The sequence below is a fragment of the Ranitomeya variabilis genome, chromosome 7 (assembly GCF_051348905.1).
Source record: "Ranitomeya variabilis isolate aRanVar5 chromosome 7, aRanVar5.hap1, whole genome shotgun sequence".
NCBI classification, from domain to species: Eukaryota; Metazoa; Chordata; class Amphibia; order Anura; family Dendrobatidae; genus Ranitomeya; species Ranitomeya variabilis.
Genome location: NC_135238.1, coordinates 47,300,210 through 47,322,538, shown reverse-complemented (window position 1 = coordinate 47,322,538; position 22,329 = coordinate 47,300,210). Strand labels below are relative to the sequence as shown.

Here is a 22,329-nt window from a genome sequence, read left to right as displayed (position 1 = left end):
TGCGGTAATCTATAATGGAATGGGTACAGAAACGCTGCAGATTCACAAAAAAGAAGTGACATGCTACTTCTTTTAAACCGCAGCGGATTTTCTGCAAAGTGTGCACAGCATTTTTTTTTCTCATTGATTTACATTGTACTGTAAATCAATTGCTGATCTGCAGCGTTTCTGCACCTCAAAAAACGCTGTGGATCCGCAGCAAATCCGCAACGTGTGCACATACCCTAGAGCTGTAAGGCTAAGTGCACACGTTGCAGATTTGACTGTGGAATTTTCTGAATTTCTTGGCAGAAAACACAGGTCAGAATTTGCACCTTTTTTTGGTATGTGCACACGCTGAAGTAATATGCAGTGAGGAAGGAGGACTGTACCAAAACCCTGCGCCCGACGAGCACCGTTTCGCTATTTAGCTTCTTCACAGAGGGGGTGTGTTTCACATCCAGAAATTGGGCGTAATGTTTTCGTAGGTCCACCGAGAAGTCAGGAAATATTGAGATTGTGGCATTATCATGCTTGATGGGGCTTTTTTTGTGTCGCCAAGCGTAGAGTGGTATCTCGGGCCTTACAATTTAGAACACATGCAAGGAAAGGATGAAGAGGGCATCGGGTGGGAGAGGTCTGGTTGGGATTCTATGCTCTTTCTACCGCAAACTGTTGAAAATTTGTCCCAGAGTGTGTTCTTGAGCTACTCCTCCAGAAAACACTCAGGTTGTTGCCCTTCTGTGCGCTCTGGTAATCCGATGATGCGCAAATTATTGCGGCGCAGGTGATTTTCCAAGTCATCCGCTTTTTGACGCCAGGCGTTTATTGATCCCGACTAGTGATGAGCGAATATACTCGTTGCTCGAGTTTTTCCGAGCATGCTCAGGGGTCGTCTGAGTATTTGTTAGTGTTCGGAGATTTAGTTTTCATCGCCGCAGCTAAATAATTTACAGCTACTAGCCAGGCTGAGTACATGTGGGGGTTGCCTGGTTGCTAGGGAATCCCCACATGTAATCAAGCTGGCTAACAGATGTAAATCATTCAGCTCTGGCGATGAAAACTAAATCTCCGACCACTAACAAATATTCGGAGACCACCCGAGCAACGAGTATACTCGCTCATCACTAATCACCATGTTTCATGAGCTGTACACTTGTTTTTTCGTGAATCATCTTTTCTTGTAAAGTGGAATTGTCAATTTTGGCAACGTCTCAGAAATCGCACAAAAATAGGGGAGTCCTGTCCAACCTCGCTGAATGTTTTTCTGTATGTGATATTGGGTTGTCCCATCATTAGAGCTCTGGTATCTAAGAACATCTAGGGTGCGTGGAGGGGCGATAACTGAAAATGAGGTGCGGCTGTGAGCAACGAGTATATTCGCTCATCACTAATCCCGACACTTTTGTTAGTTTAGTGGCCATCCAAGCTCCACAACCGATTTTCGGCCTCTGTTATACAGCCTCTCTGGGCCTGCATATCTTGCTGGAGAAGCCCCACTTCAGAATGTACCTCCTCAATCTTCCCTGATAGGGATGTTTTACAGCTAGAGATGGCGTGTAGAAGCTGTTCAGTTACTTGCTTCAGAGTCATATCCTCTTGATTTTCATTCCCCTCATTCTCGCTTATTTGAGATCTGCTCTGCTCTGCTCTGTATTTTTAGCTGTTGAGATATGTTGTTCCCTTGAGGCACGGGGGAGTCAGCATGTTCAGCCCTGGCATATTTTTTAAGCTTTTCTGCCACATTTGAACTCTTCCCAGGACTCATTTTGTAGGGGGTGTGAGCAGTCTTTTAATGAAGTGAGTTCAGTTAATGGCTTAGGCCTCTTTCACACTTCAGTCTTCTGGCGTTAATCAAAATCCGCCGTAGCGACGGAGCGGTCAAAAATAGTGAAAAACGGAAACGGATCTGTTTTTTTGACAGATCCGTATAGCGGATCTGTCGAAAAACCAGATCCGTTGCATCCGTCTTTTCATCCGTTTCTTCAACAGATCCGTTGGCTGGCAGTCCTCTTGCTGGCTGGCTTCTTGCTTGTATACTTCTTGCTGGCACATTGAGGAATGAAGCCACATGGCAGGTTTAGATTTGGGGCTGTCTGGCCAACTGGCTACTAAATACAGATATGGAGCATGCTCAGTGTAAAAAAACCGGAATCCGTCGCTGAATTCCGCCATTTCACGGACAGCGACGGATCCTGCGCCCATAGGCTTCCATTTTAGCCAACGACGGACGGCACTGGATCCGTCGCGTTCCGAGGCAGACAAAAAAACGTTACTTTGTCCGTCCTCTCCTGACTGATAAATTCCGACGGATCTAGCGCACGACAGATGAAACGTGAGGCCATCCGTCGTAATCCATCGCTAATACAAGTCTATGAGAAAAAGACAGATCCAGCGGGCAAATTAGCTGGATCTGTTTTTTCACAAAACGACGGATTTTGACTGAAACAAAAAGACTGAAGTGTGAAAGAGGCCTTAGTCAATATAGGACTTTGCTCACTGTTTGGGGTATTTTATATTCCTTGTTAACAGCCTGGTCCATTTATATGCAATTCCTGTGTTTTTTTATGAACTGTGGGTCCTGTGACACTCAGCCTGTGTCTATTGTTTGTTAGAGAGTTATAAGGCTTGCTATCAGTTCCTTATCACAGGGCTCTTAAGGTACCGTTACACTAAACGACTTACCAACGATCACGACCAGCGATACGACCTGGCCGTGATCGTTGGTAAGTCGTTGTGTGGTCGCTGGGGAGCTGTTACACAGGCAGCTCTCTCCAGCGACCAACGATCAGGGGAATGACTTCGGCATCGTTGAAACTGTCTTCAACGATGCCGAAGTCCCCCTGCAGCACCCGGGTAACCAGGGTAAACATCGGGTTACTAAGTGCAGGACCGCTGTGCTCTGCTTTACGGCCGGCGCTGACACAGTCAGTGCAGGAAGCTCTCGGCAGCAGCGCGTAACCCTGTGGACGCCGGGGGACGTGACAGACATCAGAACGTGTACTGTTTTGTTTTTTTTAACTTTTACAATGGTAACCAGGGTAAATATCGGGTTACTAAGCGCGGCCCAGCGCTTAGTAACCCGATATTTACTCTGGTTACAAGTGAAAACATCGCTGGATCGGCGTCACACACGCCGATCCAGCGATGACAGCGGGTGATCAGCGACTAAATAAAGTTCTGGACTTCTAGCTCCGACCAGCGATATCACAGCGGGATCCAGATCGCTGCTGCGTGTCAAACACAACGAGATCGCTATCCAGGACGCTGCAACAACACGGATCGTCATCGTTCTCGCTGCAAAGTCGCTTAGTGTGAAGGTACCTTTAAAGCAGCTTACCTCTGTGCCTGCTGAGAGTCACAATCAAAGTTTTCCACTGCCAGTGAACTAATCTGGGAGGAGGGTGAAGGAATCTCCAAACTGAATCAAGATTCCTCCTTAGCTCCTGTCTCCAGCAGAGAAACGCTGGCTGTGGGTCCCTTATTCAGGACTCTGCACCACAGCTCCCAGGCTGTATCTGAAAAAGTTCATATCCCACAGTAGGCTGTGAGCACTTTCACTGCTCTCTCTCTGTACCTTAGAGTGTGGACCCAAGATGGCCGTTGACACCTCCAGAGCTGTATTCTGTGTGGTTGATTTGCAGTTCCCTGCCCAACTGAGGCTGAACCAAAACAGCCCCTTTGGAGCCAGGCTAAATCCACCCCAGGATGATGACGTTTACAGGCTTACCAGAGCCTCAGATGTCAGGTATGATGCAGGATAATGTACAGAGCCACGGCTCCAAAACAATCCATCATTATTACTACAAAAGGTGACATGTCAAATTTCAAAAATTAGGTTTGGTCACTAAAGAATTACAATGCATTCTTCCCAATGTAAGTTCTCTGATGTCTAAGAAGTTGAGATTTAGATAAAAAAATATTCCACATTCAGGACATGAAAATGGCTACTCTCCTGTGTGCATTCTCTCATGTGTAACAAGATTTGATTTCCGTGTAAAACATTTTCCACATACTGAGCATGAAAATGGCTTCTCTCCTGTGTGCATTCTCTCATGTGTAACAAGATTTGATTTCCGTGTAAAACATTTTCCACATTCTGAGCATGAAAATGGCTTCTCTCCTGTGTGCATTCTCTCATGTGTAACAAGATATGATTTTTCTGTAAAACATTTCCCACATTCTGAACATGAAAATGGCTTCTCGCCTGTGTGAATTCTCTCATGTGTAAAAAGACGTGATTTCAGAGTAAAACATTTCCCACAATCTGAACATGAAAATGGCTTCTCGCCTGTGTGAATTCTCTTATGTTTAAGAAGAGATGATATCTCTGTAAAACATTTTCCACATTCTGAACATGAAAATGGCTTCTCTCCTGTGTGAACTCTCTCATGTCTAAGAAGAGATAATTTCTCTTTAAAACATTTTCCACATTCTAAACATGAAAATGGCTTCTCTCCTGTGTGAATTCTCTCATGTCTAATTAGAGATGTTTGCCCTGTAAAACATTTCCCACATTCTGAACATGAAAATGGCTTCTCGCCTGTGTGAATTCTCTTATGTTTAAGAAGATATGATATCGCTGTAAAACATTTTCCACATTCTGAACATGAAAATGGCTTCTCTCCTGTGTGCATTCTCTCATGTTTAATAAGATATGATTTTTCTGTAAAACATTTCCCACATTCTGAACATGAAAATGGCTTCTCTCCTGTGTGAATTCTCTCATGTTTAATAAGATTTGATTTTACTATAAAACATTTCCCACATTCTGAACATGAAAATGGCTTCTCTCCTGTGTGAATTCTCTCATGTGTAACAAGATTTGATTTTTCTGTAAAACATTTTCCACAATCTGAGCATGAAAATGGCTTCTCTCCTGTGTGAATTCTCTTATGTGTAACAAGATTTGATTTTTCTGTAAAACATTTCCCACATTCTGAACATGAAAATGGCTTCTCTCCTGTGTGAATTCTCTCATGTTTAATAAGATTTGATTTTACTATAAAACATTTTCCACATTCTGAACATGAAAATGGCTTCTCGCCTGTGTGAATTCTCTTATGTTTAAGAAGAGATGATATCTCTGTAAAAGATTTTCCATATTCTGAACATGAAAATGGTTTCTCTCCTGTGTGAATTCTCTCATGTCTAAGAAGAGATGATTTCACTGTAAAACATTTCCCACATTCTGAACATGAAAATGGCTTTTCTCCTGTGTGAATTCTCTCATGTGTAACAAGACTTGATTTTACTGTGAAACATTTTCCACATTCTGAACATGAAAATAGCTTCTTCCTTGTGGGAGCTTTTTTATTTTTCAAACTTCTTCTGTGACTTTTATTTTGTTTAACAGTCTGTGATGAATTAGGACAGTGTACTTTAAAAGGATCCATGTCTGAGATGTTGGCATGTTCTTCATATGGGTCTTGTGCAATGCTTTTTTGGATTTTGGAGATGCTGGTACAACCATCTGTTAAAAATATAACTGATGTGATTTTTGAGTCAAATATCCTTAACACTTGTAGCAAAGTTCTATTATTAACGGACTAAAGGTGTAATTTACAAGATGTGATGTTTTGACAGAGAATGTTCATTCTCAATCATTGGCCAGTGCAAACATCAAATAAAACATTTGTTGATCGTTGTTGACAGCACATCATCCCCTTTGTATAAATGGAGGATGTTATGCAATAATAAAAAAAAGTCATGAGATAAGGAAACAAATCATCATTCTTTCATCGAAATGAAAAGCTAATAAGCCCCAATCACCTTCCTATACCATTACTCACAGCTTATTGATGAAATTATATTCGCCTTGCAGCCACTCGATTTTATTCTCCAGAAGTAGTGGGATGTAGCAGTCACCTCTCTGTTAGAGCTCCGTGCACCACCTCAATGACTAACTCCTTAACCCCCAGAGCTTTTTTCGGTTTTGCGTTTTCATTTTTCGCTCCCCTTCTTCCCAGAGCCATGACTTTTTTATTTTTCTGTTAATATGGCCATGTGAGTGCTTGTTTTTTGCAGGACCAGTTTTACTTTTGAACAACACGATTGGTTTTACCATGTCATCTACTAGAAAATGGGGAAAAAATTCCAAGTGCGGTGAAATTGCAAAAAAGTGCAATCCCACACTTGTTTTTTGTTTGGCTTTTTTTACTAGGTTCACTAAATGCTAAAACTGACCTGCCATTATGATTTTCCAGGTCATTACAAGTTCACAGACACCAAACAGGTCTAGGTTCTTTAGAATTTAAGTGGTGGAAAAAAAAAATCCAAACTTTGTTAAAAAAAAAAAAAAATGCGCCATTTTCCTATACCCGCAGCGTCTCCATTTTTCGTGATCTTGGGTCGGGGGAGCGCTTATTTTTTGCATGCCAAGCTGACATTTTTAATGATACCATTTTGGTACCGATACGTTCTTTTGATTGCCCGTTATTGCATTTTAATGCAATGTCGTGGCGACCAAAAAAACGTAATTCTGGCATTTAGATTTTTTTTCTCGCTACGCCATTTAGCGATCAGGTTAATTCTTTTTTTTTTATTAATAGATCGGGCGATTCTGAATTCGTCGATACCAAATATGTGTAGGTTTGATTTTTTTTGTTTTATATTGAATGGGGCGAAAGGAGGGGGATTTTAACTTTTTTCTTTTAAACGTTTAATATTTTTAAAAACATTTTTCTTTTTACTTTTGGCATGCTTCAATAGTCTCCATGGGAGGCTAGAAGCTGAAACAACCCGATCGACTCACCTACACAGAGGTGATGATCAGTTCGCCTCTATGTAGCTGAATTACTGTCTTTCTATGAGCGCCGACCACGGAGTGGCGCTCACAGCAATCCGGCACTGACAACCAAAGAGGTCTCCAGGAGACCTCTGGTTGTCATGCTGATGAACCGGTAACCCCCGATCACGTGACGGGGGTCACCGGTGTGCGTATTTCTGGCACGAGTGTAGGAAGCGCCATTTAAATGAGTTTGATAGAGGCATTTAACTAGTTAATAGAAGCAGGTGAATCGCGATTCCACCCGCGGATATTGCGGGCGCACGTCAGCTGTTCAAAACAGCCGACATGTCCCGGGAAAGATGTGGGGCACACCACCGGAGCCAACACCAAAAGGGAGGGACACTGACCTCGGCGTACCATTACACTCAATGTCAGTAAGGGGTTAAGCGAGAAGCTGCATGGAACATATTTATCTCTAATTACATGTCTATGTCTGTGGTCTGGACTATTTTAGAATAATAAAGCAAAATTGGTTTCCATATTGCATCCTGTGGTGTGTGCTGTGGAAATCTACACTCACCGGCCACTTTATTAGGTACACCATGCTAGTAACGGGTTGGACCCCCTTTTGCCTTCAGAACTGCCTCAATTCTTCGTGGCATAGATTCAACAAGGTGCTGGAAGCATTCCTCAGAGATTTTGGTCCATATTGACATGATGGCATCACACAGTTGCCGCAGATTTGTCGGCTGCACATCCCAAAGATGCTCCATACAAGGCAGGATGGATCCATGCTTTCATGTTGTTTACGCCAAATTCTGACCCTACCATCCGAATGTCGCAGCAGAAATCGAGACTCATCAGACCAAGCAACGTTTTTCCAATCTTCTACTGTCCAATTTCGATGAGCTTGTACAAATTGTAGCCTCAGTTTCCTGTTCTTAGCTGAAAGGAGTGGTACCCGGTGTGGTCTTCTGCTGCTGTAGCCCATCTGCCTCAAAGTTCGATGCACTGTGCGTTCAGAGATGCTCTTAGGCCTACCTTGGTTGTAACGGGTGGCGATTTGAGTCACTGTTGCCTTTCTATCAGCTCGAACCAGTCTGCCCATTCACCTCTGACCTCTGGCATCAACAAGGCATTTCCGCCCACAGAACTGCCGCTCACTGGATTTTTTTTCTTTTTCGGACCATTCTCTGTAAACCCTAGAGATGGTTGTGCGTGAAAATCCCAGTAGATCAGCAGTTTCTGAAATACTCAGACCAGCCCTTCTGGCACCAACAACCATGCCACGTTCAAAGGCACTCAAATCACCTTTCTTCCCCATACTGATGCTCGGTTTGAACTGCAGGAGATTGTCTTGACCATGTCTACATGCCTAAATGCACTGAGTTGCTGCCATGTGATTGGCTGATTAGAAATTAAGTGTTAACAAGAAGTTGGACAGGTGTACCTAATAAAGTGGCCGGTGAGTGTATATCCATCTATCTAATATGAGTGCATGTGTGTGGGCAACCAATCACTAAGCATGTGTGTATCAGCCACGCCCACTCCACATAGCAACCAATCACTAAGCAGCTTTCATTTCACCAGAGCTGTTTAAAAGAAGCTGAGCTGTGATTGGTTGCTATGAGGAACAGTTTTCCTTGTGGACAGTTGTGGTAACTGAGGCCTATTATTCTTATCATTTCTATGGTGTTATTGTCCCTCTGTAAAGCTGGAAATAATTTATTACCGTGCTGACACAGACTGCAGGGGGAGCCCAGTATCACACGATATGATTAGATACACAGCTCGGCAGACGGTATCACACAGGAGAGGATTAGATACACAGCCCAGTATCACACAGGATAGGATTAGATACACAGCCCAGTATAACACAGGATAGGATTAGATACACTGCTCAGCAGACAGGATCACACAGGACAGGATTAGATACACAGCCCAGTATCACACAGGATAGGATTAGATACACAGCCCAGTATCTCACAGGACAGGATTAGATACACTGCTCAGCAGACAGTAACATACAGGATAGGATTAGATACACAGCTCGGCAGACAGTTTCACAGGAGAGGATTAGATACACAGCCCAGTATCACACAGGATAGGATTAGATACGCAGCCCAGTATCACACAGGATAGGATTAGATACACTGCTCAGCAGACAGGATCACACAGGACAGGATTAAATACACAGCCCAGTATCACACAGGATAGGATTAGATACACAGCCCAGTATCACACAGGATAGGGTAATTCCATATCAAGTGATGCAAATATGAATTTATTTTTTTTACCTGACGTCTATAGGTTATTTATTTTTTTTATTTAGTACAACTTTAGTTCATTACAAATTAAAAGTTTGGAATTTTTTCTTTAGAAGTCTGTAAAAAATTAACTAATGAAGTTTTGAAAAAGCACAAATTTTGGCCTGGTATGGCTTTACATTTTTTAGCATATCTCGGGCTAGAATTAAGATAAAGAGGTGAGAGAGGCATCATTTTTCTCAGAACGGTGCCGGCTTTCATTTGATATGTCACAAGACTATGTTTCTTTATATTTTGTTTTGGAGAAATCAAATTCAAAATTTTGAAGCGCAATTGTGTAAAAAAACGTATGTTTTAAATTTGAGAAAAAATGCCTGTGTGTTACTTGTGTTCTTGTTTATATTTATACAGGGATTCAACTTGGGACCTATCACATTTTTATTTTATTTTTTAAGCCTTGAATCATCTGATTTTATGTTTGTGTGAGTTTCTTCCCTTTTTCTTTTCAAATTACAACTTATTGAATTCAACATTTATATGTAACAATGTAGAAACACAAAAAACAAATACCGAAGTGCCAGAAGAAATACATCTTAATCATCATAACACAACTTGCACAGCATTTTTTACCTGAACGCATTGAACAAACCAAAAGAAAAAAGGTGATCATATCCTCAAATGTGATTTTCGATATTCAGTCTCATCCTAATTATATGTTAAAAACAAGATTAAAAGAACCAATATTTTTACCACCTATTTATACATGTAAATTATTTTCTACTACATCACTAAACATGTCATTTATGAAGTGTTTAAGAAGAATAGTACAGTAGTTAAATCCTCGTTCTATAAAATATGAACTAATCAAACAATTAATAGTACGTTTTTAAACTGGCCTTTTATCATCAACTAGATGGTGGCCCAATCCTAACGCATCGGGTATTCTAGAATATGTATGTGCCGTATATACTCGAGTATAAGCTGAGATGTTCAGCCCAAATTTTTGGGCTGAAAATGCCCCTCTCGGCTTATACTTGAGTCACGGTCGGCGGGTGAGGGGGGAGAGAGGTCTGTCATATACTCACCTGCTTCCGGGGCTCCTGGCACTCCCCCTGCCTGTCCCATGGTCTTCGGGCGCCGCAGATCTTCCCCTGTTCAGCGGTCACATGGGACCGCTCATTAAAGTAATGAATATGGACTCCACTCCCATAGGGGTGGAGCCGCATATTCATTTCTCTAATGAGCGGTAATGGTGACCGCTGACAGAGGAAGAGGCTGCGGCACCCGGAGACCATCTGTCCGGGATAAGGAGCCAGGGACGCCGGGAGCAGGTGAGTATTACATATTTACCTGTCCACGTTCCACACGCCGGGCGCCGCTCCGTCTTCCCGTCCTCTTGCTCTGACTGTTCAGGTCAGAGGGCGCAATGACGTACTAGTGTGCGCGCCGCCCTCTGCCTCAACAGTCAGTGCGGAGAGACGCCGAGACGGGACGCTGAGGAGCTGTGGGTAGCAAGAGAGGTGAGTATGTAATTTTTTTTTTTTTTATTGCAGCAGCAGCATTATATATGGCAGAGCTTTATATGGAGCATCTATGGGGCAATAATGAATGGTGCAGAGCATTCTATATGGCACAGCTTTATATGGAGCATCTATGGGGCAATAATGAACGGTGCAGAGCATTCTATATGGCACAGCTTTATATGGAGCATTTATGGGGCCATAATGAACAGTGCGCAGAGCATTCTATATGGCACAGTTTTGTATGGAGCATCTATGGGGCCATAATGAACGGTGCAGAGCATTCTATATGGCACAGCTTTATATGGAGCATCTATGGGGCCATAATGAACGGTGCAGAGCATTTTATATGGCACAGCTTTATATGGAGCATCTATGGGGCCATAATGAACGGTGCAGAGCATTCTACATGGCAGTTTTGTATGGAGCATCTATGGGGCCATAATGAATGGTGCAGAGCATTCTATATGGCACAGCTTTATATGGAGCATCTATGGGGCCATAATGAATGGTGCAGAGCATTCTATATGGCACAGCTATATATGGATCATCTATGGGGCCCATAATGAACGGTGCAGAGCATTCTATATGGCACAGCTTTATATGGAGCATCTATGGGGCCATAATGAACGGTGCAGAGCATTCTATATGGCACAGCTTTATATGGAGCATCTATGGGGCCATAATGAACGGTGCAGAGCATTCTATATGGCACAGCTTTATATGGAGCATCTATGGGGCCATAATGAACGGTGCAGAGCATTCTATATGGCACAGCTTTATATGGAGCATCTATGGGGCCATAATGAACGGTGCAGAGCATTCTATATGGCACAGTTTTGTATGGAGCATCTATGGGGCCATAATGAACGGCGCAGAGCATTCTATATGGCACAGCTATATATGGATCATCTATGGGGCAATAATCAACGGTATGGAGCATTATATATGGCACAGCTTTATATGGAGCATCTTATGGGGCAATAATGAACAGTATGGAGCATCTATTTTTATTTTTGAAATTCACCGGTAGCTGCTGCATTTCCTACCCTAGGCTTATACTCGAGTCAATAAGTTTTCCCAGTTTTTTGTGGCAAAATGAGGGGGGTCGGCTTATACTCGGGTCGGCTTATACTCGAGTATATACGGTAGTTTATTTATGAAGTTATCAGAATAATGCAATTTATACACAGGATTCGGATGGCTGGGTGCAACCAATTAGCGAAGCGTGGTTCAAATTCCGCGTCAATTCGCGGCCGGACTGCACCTGTCGCTGACTGGTCACGCCCGGCTGCGAACAATCAGTGAAGCTAGGGCCTGCTCCAGGTTTTTGAGGGCCCTGGGCAAAAGAATCTCAGTGGGCCCCCCTCTTTAACACATACCACGATTCATGATCCACAGATACAGCAGAGAAATATAGCACAGCCAAGTAGCATACAGCCCACATAGTGTATAACACACGGCCCACGCAGTATTTAACACGGCCCACGCGGTATTTAGCACGGCCCACGCGGTATTTAGCACGGCCCACGCGGTATTTAACACGGCCCACGCAGTATTTAACACGGCCCACGCAGTATTTAACACGGCCCACGCAGTATTTAACACGGCCCACGCAGTATTTAACACGGCCCACGCAGTATTTAACACGGCCCACGCAGTATTTAACACGGCCCACGCAGTATTTAACACGGCCCACGCAGTATTTAACACGGCCCACGCAGTATTTAACACGGCCCACGCAGTATTTAACACGGCCCACGCAGTATTTAACACGGCCCACGCAGTATTTAACACGGCCCACGCAGTATTTAACACGGCCCACGCAGTATTTAACACGGCCCACGCAGTATTTAACACGGCCCACACAGTATTTAACACGGCCCACACAGTATTTAACACGGCCCACACAGTATTTAACACGGCCCACACAGTATTTAACACGGCCCACACAGTATTTAACACGGCCCACACAGTATTTAACACGGCCCACACAGTATTTAACACGGCCCACACAGTATTTAACACGGCCCACACAGTATTTAACACGGCCCACACAGTATATTGCCCAGCCACGTAATATATTGCACAGGCACGTAATATATTGCACAGCCACGTAGTATATAGCACAGCCACGTAGTATATAGCACAGTCCATGCAGTATATAACACAGGCCAAGTAGTATAGAGCACAGCGATGTAGTATATTGCCCAGCCACGTAATATATACCACAGCGACGTAATATATAACACAGCCCATGCAGTATCTATCACAGCCCACGTAGTATCTAACACAGCCCACGTAGTATATAGCAATGTGGGCACCATATCCCTGTTAAAAAAAAAAATAATAATAATAATTAAAATAAAAAATAGTTATATACTCACCTTCCGTCGGCCCCCGGATCCAGCCCAGGCGTTTACCGATGCTCCTTCCGACACTCCGGTCTCAAGAATGCATTGCGGTCTCGTGAGATGATGACATAGCGGTCTCGCGAGACCGCAATGCATGGACCAGAGCGTCGCGAGGAGCAGCGGGAAAGGGGACGGAAGGTGAGAATATAATCATTTTTTATTTTATTATTTTTAACATTAGATCTTTTTACTATTGATGCTGCATAGGCAGCATCAATAGTAAAAAGTTGGTCACACAGGGTTAATAGCAGTGTTAACGGACTGCGTTACAGCGCGGCGTAACGTTGTGTAATGCAGCCATTGACCCTGTGTGAGCTCTGACTGGAGGGGGCACTGACAGAGTAGGAAGGGGCAAATTCGTGGCCGGACTGTGCCCGTCGCTGATTGGTCGTGGCCGGCAGGGATGCAGGATTTCTGTGACAGACAGACAGAAAGACAAACAGACGGAAGTACCCCTTAAACGATTATATATATATATATATATATATATATATATATATATATATATATATATATATATATATATAGATGTGTCCCTTCTAGTGGGTGAAACGTAATCTTGTCCATAAGCGCTTACTAGCAATGGCCGTTTCCTTTTGTGTCAGAGTATGCACGGCCTGTCATGGTGCTCGGCTCCACCTGAGTCAATATCTGATTTTTGTTCACTTTTAAAATGTCTGGCTTTCTTGGATACACAAAGGACGTCGCTGGACCAGAAGGTGCAGAAAAGTCACTTCTACTTCTTCATTTACACAATCTTTGGAGAGTCCAGTAGCCGCCACCAGTGCCAATCATATTCACAGGTCACATAACCAGTTATGTCATTCATTGCCGATCTTGTGCCGCCTTCTACCACTTCATGGACTTCACGGTCTTTGCTGAATGAAAAAATATTTGTTTTTATTTCTGTTTCACTACATGGAATGACAATGCGGTATTGCTGAGTCCGTGATGGGTTCTGCTTCCTGTAACCGATGTTTTCACAAACTCTCCTCCTCCTCGTAGTCCTGGTTTGTACAATACATGAACTGGATGTTAAGAATCTTTTCTCTCTCCATTTGAAGAGTTGCATAGGTGTTAAGATTTGGCCTGAATATGGCCTGTGGAGGCCCGAGCTGCCGGCCTGTCATCTGCTCTGCATTAACTGTCTACCCCTTGTCATTCTCAGGTTGAGCCCTAACAAAGCTTTCTCCTCTGTCCTCTCCTGCTTCTAAGCTGTAACATAAAAAAATAATACAGTAATATCTTAAAATCATGGATTATTTGGGAAATATAGACCCCACACTTTTAGACCACAGGCTGAACAGATCTGAATTCAAGATTTTTGAACTGACACTGTAATAGTTTTATTTTTTAAAATATGATCCCATCACGATCCCAGCTTGTATTTTGGTACAGATGTGACTAGGAGCATAGCAGACACATGTGCAGTTTTTGACATTTTTAAATTAAGCTTTTTTTTCGGAAATGCGTTTTAAGGTTTTGCGTTTGCATTCGCATGGGTAAAATATTATCAAAGATACTCTTGTGACATATCTGGTGAATGGCTGTACAGTTCTGAGTAGAATGGTGATTAATTTGTTTCGCTATCAATTTTCTAGCCTGAGTTATGAGGAGAAATGTAGCGGCAGGCAACACCAAAATTAGCACTTTTTCCAAACTTTGAAAATCAATAAAAAAAAAATAAAAAATACTATTACCAAATAACAAAATCTCAAAAGAATTAAAAGTATAGGGGTAAAAATCATTGGTTCACTTGACGTGGAATGACCCGATAGGATTAAATACAGGGCTCAGCAGACAGTATCAGTATCACACAGGACAAAATTAAATACACAGCTCAGCAACAGAATGTGCCAAAGGAGAGGACCTTTTCATTCCAAGAATTCCTCTCATTCCATCTGATTTGACTTTTGTTTTTAAACACCTCCAGTTTCCAGTTGGACTGGCATTTGCAATGTCCATTAACAAGGCTCAGGGACAGTCCTTGAAAGTAGTAGGGATCGATTTGCAATCTCCATGCTTTTCTCATGGTCAACTTTACGTGGCCCGTTCAAGAGTTGGAACTGCCAAAAATCTGTTAATCTTTGCACCGGAAGGAAAAACCAAAAATGTTGTTTATCCAAAAGGCTCTTGAATGAGTTGAAAATAAAATACTATCAATACTTAGGTAATTGTTTAGTTAATTTGTGTTGCAAATCTGTAGTGTTGAGTATATGATGTGAAATGTTTTATGTGCAATATAATCATTGTAATTTATTATAACTAACCACAGTTAGTTACTGTGCTCGGGCAACGCCGGGCTCTTCAGCTAGTCATATCTATTCTTCAGTGAACACTACATATCGACCACTGGCACCCCATCTTCCATGTGACAGAGTGCAGGACTTGCTCATATTGTGTTACTTGTATCTAGAGAAATGCTCAGATGTCAGTATTACTAGGTGGTGTATTAGGAAGTCATGGCCATGGAGCAAATATAAAGCTGGATAAGCCCAGGCAATTCTCTGCTTTGTCTTATAATCTACTCCTGGCTGTGACTATCAGACAATTGTCATAAAACAGGTTTTTTTTTTTCTAATCTCCAGCTAGTTCAGTATAACAAATAGATTACTTAGGTTATATATTAATCCTGGAACCAGAACTCTGATGGATATGATGTAAAACACTAAACTAGATACTTTGCCAGTGAGGTTTGTCATGTCTTTGATGATCTATCATCCCAGTCTATTCTTAAATCTATATTATAGATACACAACCAGTCTTATTACATATTGCACCATTACATTGTCAGCCCTATATAATCTGTATTTTAGCTGAATGGGGAAATCTATGGCCAAAAAAACTGAGAAAACACATAACAAAACTTCAATTTTCCAGTCTGGTGAATGACGAGAATGTGACTATTCTCTGCTTTATTTAATGGTGACTCCTCACTGGGGCAGTTACCTGTAGGAACGTCCTCTTTGCACCACTCATCATCCCGCACATCACTTTCTCCTTTCTCCATTATGGCCTCAACATCAATATTCTTCAGATATTTGCCTGGATGTCAAAGCTGTGAAAGTAATAATGTAGAAGTCACAAACAGAAGGAAAACTCACATGGAATGTTCTAGATGGAGGATTTAACTACAAGCTCATGGGGCACCTGAGCCACCAAAAGATGCTGACTAGTGATGAGCGAGTGTACTCGTTGCTCAGGTTTTCCCGAGCACGCTCGGATGATCTCCGAGTATTTGCTAGTGCTCGGAGATTTCGTTTTTGTTGACGCAGCTGCATGATTTACAGCTGCTAGCCAGCCTGAGTACATGTGGGGGTTGCCTGGTTGCGAGAGAATCCCCGCATGTAATCAAGCTAACAGTCGGAAATCATGCAGCTAGGAAAACTAAATCTCTTACAAATACTCGGAGACCACCCGAGCGTGCTCGGGAAAACCCAAGAAACGAATATACTCGCTCATCACTAATGCGGACATCTCCGCCTCACTGGTGCTGCCCGCAGTCAGTACGGCGGCGTGTAGTGATAGAAGCAGGCATCACTGTAAGTAATTACATTATGGCAAAGTAATTTCCTTCATTAACCCCTTAGTAACTGGGACAATTGTTTGAATATATATTAGCAGGGTGCGTAATCCAATGAGTACCGTTTTTTCCGGCGTATAAGACGACTTTTTAACCCCTAAAAATTGTCCCAAAAGTCGGGGGTCATCTTATACGCCGGGTACGGCGTGTGCAGGGAGCGATCCTGGATGATTCCCAGGGTCTGAAGGAGAGGAAACTCTCCTTCAGGCCCTGGGATCCATATTCATGTTAAAAATAAAGAATAAAAATAAAAAATATGTATATACTCACCCCTCCGAGAAGCCTGGCTCTCACCGGTGTAAGCGTCTGCCTCCGTTCCTAAGAATTGCAGAGCGTGAAGGACCTTCGATGACGTCACGGTCAGGTGACTGGTCACATGAGCGGTCACGGAGCAATCACAGGCCAGTCACCTGACCGTGACATCATCGAGGGTCCTTCATGCTGCAATTCTTAGGAACGGAGGCAGACGCTTACACCGGTGAGAGCCAGGCTTCTCGGAGGGGTGAGTATATACATATTTTTTATTTTTATTCTTTATTTTTAACATGAATATGGATCCCAGGGCCTGAAGGAGAGTCTCCTCTCCTTCAGACCCTGGGAACCACACGCTGTATAAGATGACTGGGCTTATAAGATGACCCCAGTCTTATACAGCGGGCATATCCCAAATTCCATATTTTATATGGAAAAGTTGGGGGTCGTCTTATACGCCCAGTCGTCTTATACACCAGAAAATACGGTAACTCAAAGTAGGTAATAGCAATTGGATATTTAAAACTTGACTTTTATTACATCATGTTAAAAATTCAAAAAAGATGCGACATGTGAACACCAAAAGACAATATACATGGGACAGGGGAGCCTAGTGAGGAAAGTGCCCTATGCCCTACACAGAAGGAAAGACTAACAGATATACATATAAATAAAAATGACAGTACTGGTTATTCCCTGACTGGTATTATGCCAACCAAAGGGATGGTGCGAATTTCCACTAATAATATAGTGGGAAAAATAAAGCCTTGGGGAAGGAATTACCAATGATTAAGCAAAAGGCACTATATCCCAACCCAATCATGCACATAGGGCACAAAGTAACGTGAACTGATACCTTCCTGTGAATATTAGTGCAGATTGGTATCCTGCCTTGCAATGCACTTGTGCACAATATGCAAAACCAATCATAAGAAAATTAATGTTGAGTTCCAGCCCGCAGTATTATATTAGTAGGCTTTTTAAAGGAATCATAAGACCTGCATTTGCCACTATGCCGGTCTATTCAACTGAAGAATTGTATCCACTAAGGAATTATATCAGGAGGCTTTTTCCACCATTCATATAATCATCCTTTTTGTTAAACAGTATCTGTCAATAGCAGCATAGCAGTGAGGCTTCATAAAGCTTATACCAACATCCTAAAGAAACTGAAATCCAGCATTTTTTTAAATAATGGAACATTATAGCCTTTTAGCAAAAGTTCCTAGGCATCCCTTTATAATGAGTTGACAGATACTAGACTTGGTATGTATATGTGTATAGCTTATTAAGCTGGACAAGCATCTTTAACCAGCATGTATAAAGAAAAAACCCAAATTTATGGGTGGATCTCACCAGAGTTTTTGGAGAGATTCCCCTCTGTCTGGAGTCCCCCAATATGGTGAGCGGAGTACAAGCCCCAGCTATGGACAGCGTCTCCCGACGCGTTTCATCTTATGGAATCATCAGGGGAGTATAAAAACCTGCATTTGCCGCTATCGCCGGTCTCTCCCGTTCTGTGCTGTTTTATAGATTCATACTTCTGGCGCATCTAAGAGGCTCCGCCCCTGGCGTGTGACGCATCCTTAGTTCAAGGATCTACTTCCGGTGTATTCGGAGCACTCGTACCTATGATGAGACGCAAGTATCCCAGAGAGGTGGAACGCAAGCGTTCACCTCTAGGAGAACTGACACTCATACTGAGAAATAATTTAACTGTCTCCTTACCGAAATAATTGGATGCATATGGTGCGCCGATGGGCAAAACAGCGCACCAATAATCCAAATAGTGCAGCGCATGTATTATAGAGATGTCCGAACCTATACCAGCAGACATTTCTCCATGGGCTGAACATTTCATAGAGAACGAATTCCTAAAATACTACGCTCTTTATGTGCACCATGTGGCATGATACAGTTTTATCTCCAACACAAAAACCCTTCACACCGACTACAGCTCTCATTGGCATAGGGTTGCCGATATATGGGCAAGGGGGACCAGGTATCAGGAGTGGTGGACAAAGGATTTCATTTTGGACGAGAGATAAATAATACATGAAGGCCATTCAATTTGGTCCTGTATTTAATCTATATATGTAAGGAACACGACTAGATGAATGGGAAATAAAAGAGAAAGTTTTAAGCCTATAAGGCCCTAAATGGTGTAGCCCTGGGCTATCTGTGCCTTGCCTGTCAGTGGAGGTTGGCACCCTAGGAGAACCTACGCATAGTGGCACCCCCACTCCGCGATGACTGTCCCAAACTGTTACGCCCCAACAAGACCCTAATGTGTAAGATAGAAAGAAATAGCTAAAAGTAAAACGTGATCAGGGATTTTCTTTGTCTATTGATGAAGAGAGGGATGAATATTGTACTATACCTGGGACTGGTAGCAGAAGTCTCTGACAGTGACGCTAGACCGAGTGGACAAAGAGGTAGAGGTAAAGGCAAAGGAAGGGGAGGAAACTGGGGTAGAGGTAACAATAAGAGGTCCCCTCCCAGGAAAGGTTTTTTAGATCTAAGCTACCCGCTCAGAAGCCGGTCCAATCCACCCACCTAAGTACACAAGTAATAAATTTGTCCTCAAGACCACTCAGTGAAAACGAACTGAAGTTATTAAGTAAAGGCCTTTCATTTGTACCAGCTGCTGATATGGATACTTTTGAGGTAATTAAGGACCTCAATTTATTTGTAAGGTGTCTCAAATGGAAGAAGTTCTTCCTTAGAGAGGACAAAAGACAATGCACTGAATTGGGAATCACAGATGACTTATTACAAGATGTACGTATGCTATATCATCTAGGGGACCCTGATCCCATTTTAGATGGGAGTGGGCCTTTCACTGGGTTAAAAAACAAGAGCGCAAAAATGCCCCCTCCTATGGGCGATTTGAGCTCCATTGACATTTTTTTGAATTTAGTCACTGAGGACATTATGAAACTACCTGTTAAACAATCTAGGACATCACACAATCTATCGAGGAGTGAAATGGCATGCTTATGTGACTTAGAGAGGGATAAGAACATCACCATAAAACCCTCGGACAAAGGGGGAAATGTTGTAATTATGGATACAACAGATTATCACAAGTTATGCCTTTCACTGCTAGATAACAAGGAGGACTATAGGATTTTGAGTAGAAACCCCCTCACTGAGTTCTCTGATGAATTGAAATGCATTGTTGAAAGAGGGCATGGTGACGGAGTGGTGGGCAAGGACGAGAAAGACTTTTTGTTACCAAAAAACCCAGTGGTTCCAACTTTTTATTGCCTGCCCAAGATCCACAAGGGTACCAATCCCTTGAAAGGTAGGCCTATCGTCTCGGGCAATAACGGTCTAACTGAGAGATTGGGCATATATATAGACAAAATTTTGAAACCTTTTGTCAGCTCTTCGAACTCTTTTGTACGGCACACACCACAGATCTCCTGGGTAAGTTGGATGGCATTTACTTAGATCCAGACATGATTTTGGGGAGTATAGACGTGGAGGCGCTATACTCATCCATCCCTCATGACAAGGGTCTCACGGCTGTGAACCACTATCTCTGCACCAGGGGTACACAATTTGACAAACATAAATTTGTATTGGAGGCCCTCCAATTTTGCCTCACTAGAAATGTGTTTCTTTTTGACCGCAAGTACTTCCACCAACTCAGGGGCACCGCTATGGGCAGCCCATGTGCGCCTTCGTATGCCAACTTGCTCCTGGGTTGGTGGGAGGAAACAGTGGTCTTTGGCGATTCTACGTCCTGTCCTGATGAGAGAATTGTTTTGTGGCTAAGGTACATCGATGATGTGCTGGTAATTTGGAGAGGAAATGCCATAGAATTTGGGAGTTTTGTTGAAGGCCTAAATAACAACAATATAGGCCTGCGCTTCACCTATGAAGCTAGTACAACAAAGTTAGCGTTTCTAGACATCTGTATAGAAAAGAAAGAAGATGGGGAAATAGAAACAAGGACCTATAGAAAAGATACGGCCACCAATTCTCTTCTCCGTTGGGAAAGCAATCATCCGATGCCCTTGAAAAGAGCGATTCCCAAGGGACAATACCTAAGAATTCGTAGAAATTGCTCCAACATAGATACCTTCCATGAACAAGCAGAGGACCTTAGAAACAGGTTCCTAGAGAGAGGTTATCCGGAAGCTGTCCTCAAAAATGCCTACAAGGAATCGGTAAAAAGGGAGAGGAAACACTTGCTGACACCCCGAGAGAGATCGGATGATAACAATCTTATCCGCTTCATTACTCGTTTTTCTAATGGTGCCAGTGACATCAGGAGTGTTCTACTCAAACACTGGCCCATTCTCCAGATGGACAGCGACATAAAGAGACACATTTCATCCTTTCCCCAAATCACGTACAAAAAAGGAAGGTCTCTATCTGATAGATTGGTTCACAGCCACTACCAACCAACATCTACACCCACTTTCTTGAACTAGGTGAAGGGTTGCTTTAAGTGTGGGTTTTGTAAGGCTTGTGCCTCAATCACAAATACAAAGGTCTTTTGCGGCAATGTCACAGATACCACTTACTCCATACAACATTTTATCAACTGTCGCTCAAAAGGAGTGGTATACAAAGCCACCTGTGAGTGTGGTTTGGAATATATTGGCAAAACTAAAAGAGTTCCGAAAGACAATTGGAGAGCATCTCCGTGACATTGCCAACAAAAAAGAAACCCCTGTAGCAAACCATAAGAACCTGGTTCATCAAGGGAACCCAAGAAAATTACTTTTGTCGGGATAGACAAAATTTTACCACCGATAAGAGGTGGTGATTGGGATAAACTCATTCTCCAAAGAGAGAGCAGATGGATATTTACTCTCAGAACAGTTCAACCTTTGGGTATGAATGAGATACAGCCATATAACTGTTTTCTGTAGGCCTACCTTTTGGCCCCCTGTGTTATGCCCTATTACACCAATAGAGGTGGTTCTAACCCCTATAGACCTATTTAATGTGTTTTCGTAGGGAAAAACGTTTAGGGATAGTCTTCGTGGAGTGGGGGCGCCACTGGCGTAGGAATGTAGGGTGCCAACCCCCGCGATAGGCAGGGTCCAGTCCCAGGTGGGGTAGTGCTCGGTTTACGACGGTCTCGGGTTACGTCGTTTCGTGTTTACGACGCTTTATACGACGCCTCATTCCGACTTACGACGTTTTGCGTCGTAAGTCGAACTACGTGCAGGGGCGGAACTACTGTACACTGTACCCGGTTACAGAGGAAACTGAGCCTCCTGCACACCATAACACACTTCATTATGGCTCCCAAACGCAAGGTAGACTCATCTGACACCAGCAGTGAATCAAAGAAAAGGAAGGCCATCACCATGGAGGTGAAAGTGGATATCCTAAGGCGATCTGATAAGGGGGAAACACCAACAGAAATTGGCAGGTCATTAGGACTTAGGGTACTGTCACACAGTACCATTTTGATCGCTACGACGGCACGATCCGTGACGTCGCAGCGATCGTATGATTATCGCTCCAGCGTCGTAGACTGCGGTCACACGTTGCAATCACGGTGCTGGAGCGATGCCGAAGTCCCCGGGTAACCAGGGTAAACATCGGGTAACTAAGC

General features: G+C 43.0%; 1 protein-coding gene across 1 annotated transcript in view; it reads right to left on the bottom strand.

The window, feature by feature from the left end:
* Window positions 1-988: 988 nt before the first annotated feature.
* The window catches only part of LOC143785874 (uncharacterized), a 37,780-nt gene continuing 16,439 nt past the window's right edge, over window positions 989-22,329 (bottom strand). The window contains exons 2-3 of the mRNA XM_077275012.1: window positions 15,860-15,968; window positions 989-5,452 (exon numbers count right to left, since the gene is read on the bottom strand). Coding sequence (XP_077131127.1) covers window positions 3,927-5,452; window positions 15,860-15,920 — 1,587 coding nt within the window. The 5' untranslated portion in view covers window positions 15,921-15,968 and the 3' untranslated portion in view covers window positions 989-3,926. The remainder of the gene's footprint in view (window positions 5,453-15,859; window positions 15,969-22,329) is intronic.